Source organism: Mus pahari, chromosome 17 (genome assembly GCF_900095145.1).
Source record: "Mus pahari chromosome 17, PAHARI_EIJ_v1.1, whole genome shotgun sequence".
Taxonomy (NCBI): domain Eukaryota; kingdom Metazoa; phylum Chordata; class Mammalia; order Rodentia; family Muridae; genus Mus; species Mus pahari.
In genome coordinates, this window is record NC_034606.1 from 67,497,235 (window position 1) to 67,506,122 (window position 8,888).

Sequence of the window (8,888 nt, forward strand, 5' to 3'; positions counted from 1 at the left end):
AATGTAGCTTTCTGCACATTGATTGACAATAAAGGCAGGCATGAAATATTCACCCAGGGCCACTCTCTCATACTAAATATTTAACACAACATTAGAGAAGGTTTTTCCCAGACTTCGCCAGGCACCGGCTGGGCGGCTGGCGCACTGCTCACCACTGGTTTATGACTAATAGGAGTCCCTAGCCAGCGGCAGCACAGCAAGCTAGACAAAGTTGGGACACTGGCTCATAGCTGGGCTGCCTCACCTTTGGGAAACTTCAGATACTCTTTCTGGGAGCCTGTCCTATAAGGGAGCTCACCTGATTCTGGTCAGGAAAGTAATATAAAGGACTTCTTATGAACAAGCTCTGATTCTTCAGGTAGAGAGATAAGAGCCCCTGAAACTTGAGGGGAAGCATCCAATATTTCTGGGGAAATCAGGTAGGAAAAGACCCTTTCTCTTACCCCCAGCTTGTCATAAGGAAGGGACCAAGACTCCTAAATGGAAAACCCTTCTCCTTCCCCCAATCCTAGGGGGAAAAGAGCAGCAGTTAAAAAAAAATACAATTACCCCCTCCCAGCCACCGCCCCCGCCCATCCCACCGCCCACCCCACCCCAACCCTCTCTCTCTCTCTCTCTCTCTCTCTCTCTCTCTCTCTCTCCTCCTTTTCTCGCTCTGTGGAATGGAGAGGAGGGGAGTGAGGAGAGAAAAACGAATACAAATCTGCAATTGATTTTCATAATGTTTCTGCGGTGTTTGCAAACCAATCGCCTGAACGTCCCCGATCTTACCTAAGAGAGAACCCCTCCTACGTCTGCGAAGTGCTCCGAACTGATATATGACAATATCTACTTTGGATCACGTGCTCGGGGAGAGAGACTAAGACGGATAACGCGTCATCTCGCCTTCCCAAAATTTCCCCCCTCGCTAGATCGGGTCCAAAACCTCCAGCCGGAGGAGGCAGGAGAAGAGAACGATGTTTAACTCGGTCAACCTGGGCAACTTCTGCTCGCCTTCGCGCAAGGAGAGGGGCGCTGACTTCGGCGAACGAGGGAGCTGCACCTCCAACCTCTATCTGCCCAGTTGCACTTACTACGTGCCCGAGTTCTCCACCGTTTCTTCCTTCCTACCCCAGGCTCCCTCTCGTCAGATTTCTTATCCCTACTCAGCCCAAGTGCCCCCGGTCCGGGAGGTCTCCTACGGCCTGGAACCGTCCGGGAAGTGGCACCATCGGAACAGCTATTCGTCTTGTTATGCGGCGGCCGACGAGCTTATGCACCGGGAGTGCCTGCCTCCTTCCACAGTCACTGAGATCCTCATGAAAAATGAAGGCTCCTACGGCGGCCACCACCACCCCAGCGCCCCGCACGCGGCCCCCGCCGGCTTCTACTCCTCAGTCAACAAGAACAGCGTCTTGCCCCAAGCCTTCGACCGCTTCTTCGACAACGCCTACTGCGGTGGGGGAGATGCGCCAGCCGAGCCCCCCTGCTCCGGCAAGGGCGAGGCCAAGGGGGAACCTGAGGCGCCCCCCGCCTCGGGACTTGTGTCCCGGGCAGAGGCCGGTGCTGAGGCCGAGGCCGAGGAGGAGAACACGAATCCCAGCTCGTCCGGTTCTTCCCACTCGGCGACCAAGGAGCCGGCCAAGGGAGCCGCCCCCAGTAGGTAGCAGCGGCTGGGAACCCGAGGGCAGCGAGGGAGGGAGCGGAGAGGGAGGGATGGAGTAGTAGGGGGGAGGCCAGGGGAGCGCGGACAGCCTCATGTTTTGGGTCAGTCCGATTTTATGTGGAGTTTTATAAGCATTCAAAGGATTTTATTATAACCTACAAAGCCCTCTCTCCCAACGACTCGACTTTTTACGATGGAGAAGGGGTGGGGAGGGAGGGAAAGGGGCTCTTTGGAAAAGCCGGGTGAGCCCCCCTCCTCCGTTATCTCCCTCGGTCTGTGAAATTTTTAAAAGTGTCACCATTGTGGGCGATATTAACTTTGATCGTGAACTTAGAGGAGCGTTTAAGAAAGGATGGGAGTAGGGCTGCTGGGGGGTTGGGAGGGAGGGGAGGGGTGGAGGGGGAAAGGGGAGGGCGAGGGACAGACTGGGAGAAATCCAGAGAAGGGGAGAGGTAAGGGACAGAAGCGACGCGGCAGAACTGGAGTCCAGAGAAGCTCTCCAAGGCCGCTCCTCTTCTTTTTAAAACGACTTTTAAAAAATGTTCAAATTACGTGTTTGCGGGTCTTTGAGAAGAAACGGGGCAAGCAGGGGTTTGGTGGTGGCAGGGGAGTGGGGAAAGGATCAGGGATTCCTTGCTCTGCAGGGGAAGGTGGCGGCGGCTCTCCGGGGTCTGAGGCCTCTGGGTAGGCCCAGCCTGGCTGTACGCGAGCGGGGCAGGCAGGCGGCTGGGTGTCCCGGGGCGCCAGGGCACCGCAGGAGGCTCGTAGGTGACCGGCTACCTCTACTGGCTAATTTGTTCCCGATTCCTCACTGCTCTCTACTGATCTCACTCCTTCGCGCCGATTCTCCGCGTTTCACTCCGATTTATGGAGGAAGGGATCCTGGATTTGCAGAAGCATTAGGAGGGAGGCTTGGAAAGGGCAAGGGCAGCGACCGGGAGCAGACAGGACACCCCAGGGAAAGCACGTGGCTCAGGCGGGTTTTCCCTCACCCTCAGACCTTGTCAGCTAGGGCTCTGGCCTAAAGGGCAGGGGAAACTAGGTTCTCAGTGATCCTGGCAGTGGGATCAAGGCTTGCCCCAGCGCAGCGGATACGGAAGAGCCGCCGGCCTAGAGGGAGGGCTGTCCGGCAGCGGGACTGGGAGCTGTGCCGCTGAGCTTTCAGCAGCCGGGTTGGCTGGGGTCTCCCGGGGTCTCACGTGTCTCTTTCCCCTCTCCTCGCACTTGCCCCTTCCCCTCCCTCCAGACGCCCCCCGCACCCGCAAGAAGCGCTGCCCTTATTCGAAATTCCAGATCCGGGAACTGGAGCGAGAGTTTTTCTTCAACGTGTACATCAACAAAGAGAAGCGGCTGCAGCTGTCCCGGATGCTGAACCTGACAGACCGACAAGTGAAAATTTGGTTTCAGAACAGAAGAATGAAAGAAAAAAAACTGAGCAGAGACCGGCTGCAGTATTTTTCAGGAAATCCACTGCTGTAACTGCAGACCTGACCCTTTGGGGTGGGAGGGAGGGAAAGCGGGAAATTTATTTTATTTTATTTTATTTTTTATTTTCTAACTCGTCTTTTTTTTTTTTTTCCGCGGGTGGAAAACTGGCCTGTGGCCAGGGCTGGCCCCCCACTGCCATTACTGGCACTTCCTTCTAGAACCTCCTTGGCCTCGGGTCTAATTCACTGTAGGGGACAGAGACCAAGCCTGGAAAAGTGGGTGAGGGAAGTGTCTGACCCGTGGTTAGTGGACCCCGTTGGCACCAAGGCCCCAAGACTGTTTATTTAAAAGAAAATACACCTTGCAACAATGTCTTGCTGCTCGGATTGGGTGAGAGGAGGGGCGGTCACAGTGGGCACCAGAGCCGAACAATCCTTGAACTCAAGTCTTCCCTAGCCCAAGTGAAAATATCCACTGAGCCACCTTGTCTGCGAGACCTCCCAGGCTCCCCGCCCCCCCACCTTGCCCCTGGGTTAGGGGGCAGCTAAATGTGATCCTGCCTTGCTGTGAAATTCCTGTACGTTTGACCTGGTGTTAGGTGTGCAAAGTCCAAATCCTACCTCCGTCTGCGCCTGGCCCCACCTGAGCCTAATTGTTCTCGCCCTAAATGTGTAGACCCCTCTTTTGAAAACTCCTACCTGGTCCATCGAATTGTCCTAACCTTTTCCCAGGCAGTACCCCACCCCTACTCCTATGGATTTATTGCTAGTCTATGCAGTTCATACCTCTTTTAAAAGAAACAGGATTGAGGTGGAAGGGGCATAGGAAGATTGGGTTGGGCACCTCCCTCTAGCTGGGGTCTGCATCTATGTAAATATTTTTCATAAGCCTCTCTACCTGGAGAGGAAGGGGGAGGCTGAGCCGGAGTGAGATTCTAATCACCCATCTCTATCCATGTGTGTGTGTGAGTGTGTGTGTATGTGTGCAATCCCCACCCTACTCCTGTCTCAGAGGGATTGCTGTGAATTTTTTGATGGTAAATAAAGATATTTCATTCTGTTCAATATTATGATTTTATTTGACCTTTTTATTAACCCCTCTTCTCTTAAAACCCCCTTTGCTTCCAAGACAGCAGAGGTGGTGGTAGTAGTGATAGTGGTGGTGGTGGTGGAGATAGTAGTGGTGGTGATGGAGGAGAATGAGGAGGAGGAGGAAAAGGAGGGGAGACAGAGACAATTGGATTGGGAGAACCTGCTGCTGAAAACTGGCCTGCTGAAATGAGGCAAACTAGTATGGGAGACATTAGTGCTCTTCTCCAAAGGCAGGGGCAAGAGGCAACCAAGGGCTGCTCCAGCTCGGAGCAGAGGACCTTCTATGGTTAATCCTAAACTCTTTTTTCTCATGTGCAGCTCAAGCTGCATCCAAATGACCAGCAAACGCTTCCTGTTTAAGTACATGTTTGTTGGGGAGTTAATTGTAACCATCATCAAATTTAAATTTATAGGAATTTTCTTGGCTCCACTATCCTCCTGCCAGATGTCTCCCTCTCTTGCAGTCAATTATATAGAGCTGAGGGTAGGATTCTCTTTCTCTCTCTCCTCCTCTCCTCTTCTCTCAGGTGTATTAGAATTTTAATATACACTTTTAAAGAAACAGGGGAGGGGAGAAGAGGCCAAACCAGCCCTGCTCTTATCTTCTCCACAGCCACTAGAGGTGGGAAAATGGGGCCCATCCCCTTCCCCTTTGGCCCAAATGGTCAGGCTCCTCCAGACAGAACCAGACACCTAGGCTGGGGCCACCCTAACTTTTATATGTTACTTGTCCCAGAATAAAAAGCTCTAGAGATGTGTTTTTTAGAGATTAGAAAAGAGGGCACCATGGAAGGGGCGACCTAAGGGACAGTCTTCATGCCAGTCTGTATTTGTTGCATGTGTTTCTTCAGTTGAAAGTTAACTAATCCTTTCAGTTCTTTCAATAAGAACACTCATCTATCTTTATTTTTTCTAATTTGTTATTTGGGGTAAGGGGTTTAGAACAAATTCTCTCATTTCCCTTCTGTCTTTCTGACCTTATGGAATTCCAAGATAATGTTTTCATCCATGCTTGTTGAATGAAGGGGGAAAGTACTCTGGGTTTCAAGTACAGATAATACTCTCTGTTGTGATGGCAGAGACCCCTGCAGCTTAGGTGTAGGAATCTCTAATTTGTAATTGTGTGGCTCTTCGGAGATTTGCCAACTTAGGAGTATTGTGACTCACAACTTTTGCATACTCACAAACATTTTAATGTTCAAGGCAGCATCCTTATGAGTGCTCATGAGGAGTATAGTTTGTGTACCTTTGTCTGCATGGAACAAATGTGACCTGATGTGTCCAGCTTATGTCCTTCTTCCCTGGTGTCTGAACAGTCAACATTTAATGAATGTAAACAGGAATTCAACTGAGGGTCTTCTGTGTATTTGTGTATGGGGGTGTTTCTTGAGATGGGATATTTACTATATCTAGCTATATCGGGGACTGTTATGTTGGCCATATTTTCTACATAAAAATAGACAATCATAGAACAAACTATTTAAAAAGGAGACTACTAGCCTCCAAAGGACTGCCAATTTTGGAGAAAAATATTTAGAACAAGCAGTTATCACTTTTCTACAAATATACAAGCTCAGAAAAGAATCTCTCTTCCAGAAGATATTTCTGGTGAATGAGGGGAAAGTTATCATGAAAGAAAAACAAAGGTCTGTGTGATTTGAGTCCAAGAACCTGCCAGGGTGTGGTGACCTAGAGAGAGAGAGAGAGAGAGAGAGAGAGAGAGAGACAGAGACAGAGACAGAGACAGAGACAGAGACAGAGACACAGAGAGAGAGAGAGAGAGNGACAGAGACAGAGACAGAGACAGAGACAGAGACAGAGACACAGAGAGAGAGAGAGAGAGAGAGAGAGAGAGAGAGACAGACAGACAGACAGACAGAGACAGAGACAGAGACACAGAGAGAGACAGAGACACAGAGAGAGACAGAGACACAGAGAGGAAGAGGGGGAGGGGGAAAGGAAGAGAGGGAGAGAGGAAAAAGAGGAGAGAAAAGGAGAGAAGAAAGGGAGGGGTCTCTAGTCCCCAAGCAAACCCACCTTCATACTCCTTCATACTCCTTGGATGTCTAACCCCCCTTGCTAGCAGGGGCACTCTGAGCTCAACCCCTTGGGGTAATCCCCTCCAGCCGCAACGCTGCCCTGGAACAAAAGATCGCAGTCTAGACGCCGCCATAAAGCGTCCCCGAGCCTCTAAACCCAGTTTCATTTCACCCTTAACGACCCAGTCTGGCCTGTGTTAGAAAATGCTTCCGTCCTAAACAGTAAACAAACCCCCAGTGGATGGTCTTGGCTCTTCCAACACACCCCAGGCGCCCCCACCCCATCATCCCTTTGCCCCACATTTTCCCTCCTTTCCTCCTGCCTTTCTCAGTCCCCACCCCCAAGTAAATAAACCAGAGGCCGAGTTCAAAGTTTCCTGGAGCTAAGGAGGAATGTTGGTTGTAAAAATCCAAGTTTATAGCGCACGTGGGAGTTTACAAGGGTATTAAGTGGTGTGGGCTGAGAGAGCTCTCTGGGCCCCACCCCCTTTCCACTATGGACTTTGGGGGTGCAGGGGAGTCAGGGGCGCTTGAAATGAGAAATTGGCTTAGTAGTCTTGGATTTGGAGTTTCTTTGTCACTCAGACCCTAGGTGGCATGGGAAATGCAAAGCAGAGGTGCATTGAAGGTGGGCCTCCCACCCCAACTCTGAGGGAAAGCCCCTGGGTTCAGGACTCCCAGTGAAAGACTGGAAAGCTCTTCTAGGAGGCGGTGGGCCGGGGAGAAAGCGCGAATGGGGCGGTGGCGCAGCCCAGGTGCCAGAGAGTGAAGAGAGCTGGAGTTACCCTATAACCAGTTAACCTGAAGGGAAGGAAGTACCTTGATCCCAAGCGGACAGAAGAAAGGCCTTTGCTCAAGAAGGCAAAGGAAAAACTTTGAACTTCAAGGGAGTCAAGGGCACTGCCTCTTCCTCCCTCACCCCAATCCTCCCGCCCCTCATAGGAATCTGTAGTCAATTTCTTTCCAGGCCAATATTCCCTGAAGTGGGTAGCCCTGGGGTTTTCCTGGTGCCCTAGGGAAGGATAACGCTGTTTACTAAACCTTTCCTGCTCCGAGCTGGCCAGTATAGTGTGCACGCGACTACACTCTTTATTATTCATATAAACCTTTAGAAAAGGCAACGCCCTGGAAGTTTTTATAACTTTGTTTGGCGTAAAATTTTTACAAGATTCTCCCCGCCCCCCTTCTTGAAGAAAAAAAAAAAAAAGTTTAGTTTAGGTCTTGCCACAGGATAGAATTCTAGAGAAGGAGAGAACGATGAGCCCTGAGGCTTAATCATATGTGTATAAAAAAAAAAAAAAAAAAAAAGTTAAAAAAAAAAAGGCTTGAAAGTCAGGCCAATCCTTCTTGAGGTCTATTCAGGACCTGGTTTTGGAGACAGCCAGCTAACAGAAGCCACAAGCATTCAGGAGAGCCCTATCCACCATGCAAGATGTACTCTTTCTAGACCCACAAAAATTGTAAATGTCTTCAGTATAACAAGCCTTCCCCTACCACATCATGTTCTCTTGCAGGAGGCTCTATTTCTCTGCATGTCTGTCTCTGTTCCTCTCTCTCTCTCTCTCTCTCTCTCTCTCTCTCTCTCTCTCTCCCTTCCATCCATATCTTGGAGTAGTGAAATTCTATAATTCTGGCTCAAACTTTTAATTTGGGGATGGAGACTTCTGCACACACACAGTCCTATCCCTGATGCCTGTGGGATTTAAGGGGAAAAAAATCCAAATGCCAGGAAATTCTTGCCTAGAGGTTACAGTTGTTGCAGAATCAAAGGAGATGGCTGCTGGCAGGGCTACAGTCCTCCTGAGTCTTTTATAGAGAACAAAAGTACTTGTGTAGGGACATGGCCTTGAAATGCCAACTTACATATGACCCTTTGGACCTGCCCTCTACCCTCTCTGACAGAGCCTCACTCTCTCCCTTTCTTATCTCCAGTGCTAAGAGCATAAATGAGCTAAACTTTAGTCTATGTAGTGTTCAGTTCTGGCAGAACAAAGATAAGGGAAGTCCTCTCTAATTGTGGGTCTGGTGGACCAAGTTTCTTTAGTGTGATGAAATGAAGACATGGAGCCAGGCATTTCAAGGATCAAGGAGCCTTTGGCACTGACTGGGGGTGGGGTAGGGGGAGGTGTGCGTCTGAGTCGGCATTCCCATCCCTCTAATGGCGACTCTGAGGCCTGCCCACCTTTGCTGGCTGACTGTTCCTTGTGAGGAGCTGAGCCGAGCCTGAAGGCAGAAGGTCAACTCCAAGCCTGAGCAATTGGAATAAGAAGAATCCAACCTGTCATTTTCCTTCTCACATAACACAGCACAACAGAGAAAAATAAGAAAGCCTTGGGAGAGAGGAAGAAAAAAACCGAAGAAAGCAAAGGATAAAGTTTATAAAAAGAAAACGAAAATGAGGGAACAATAAATTAAAATCTTGATGGGAAATTAAAGGAAAATTACAAAGAAGAAAGAAGGAGAAAATAGAAAAAGAAGAGAAAGCTGGAAAATGAAAAAGAAAGGAAAGGAAGAAAGAGAAGAAAAACGAAGAAAAACAACAACAAAACCAAAACAGACCTTTAAAAAGAAATTTAGCTAGTGAAGGAGAATCCGGTTTTTTACCCTCAGGAGTAAAGAAGCCCAACCACAGTCGACACTGACTGGAAATCTGACCTATTGGGGTAACTCAGAAACAAACCATTA

The 8,888-nt window shown here is 49.6% G+C and overlaps 1 protein-coding gene across 1 annotated transcript; it reads left to right on the forward strand.

Moving 5' to 3' along the window:
* The first annotated feature begins 851 nt into the window (after positions 1-851).
* Positions 852-3,263, forward strand: Hoxc11 (homeobox C11). The gene is made up of 2 exons (XM_021217326.1): positions 852-1,638; positions 2,892-3,263. The coding sequence occupies exons 1-2, from the start codon at positions 957-959 to the stop codon at positions 3,122-3,124; spliced, it is 915 nt and encodes a 304-aa protein (XP_021072985.1). The 5' UTR covers positions 852-956; the 3' UTR covers positions 3,125-3,263.
* Positions 3,264-8,888: the final 5,625 nt, after the last annotated feature.

Excerpts from the sequence above, each read along its gene's own strand:
- Hoxc11 (XM_021217326.1), top strand. The coding sequence starts at position 957 with ATGTTTAACTCGGTCAACCTGGGCAACTTCTGCTCGCCTTCGCGCAAG. Across the intron at positions 1,639-2,891 it reads GGCCAAGGGAGCCGCCCCCA|ACGCCCCCCGCACCCGCAAG; the intron begins GTAGGTAGCAGC and ends CCCTCCCTCCAG.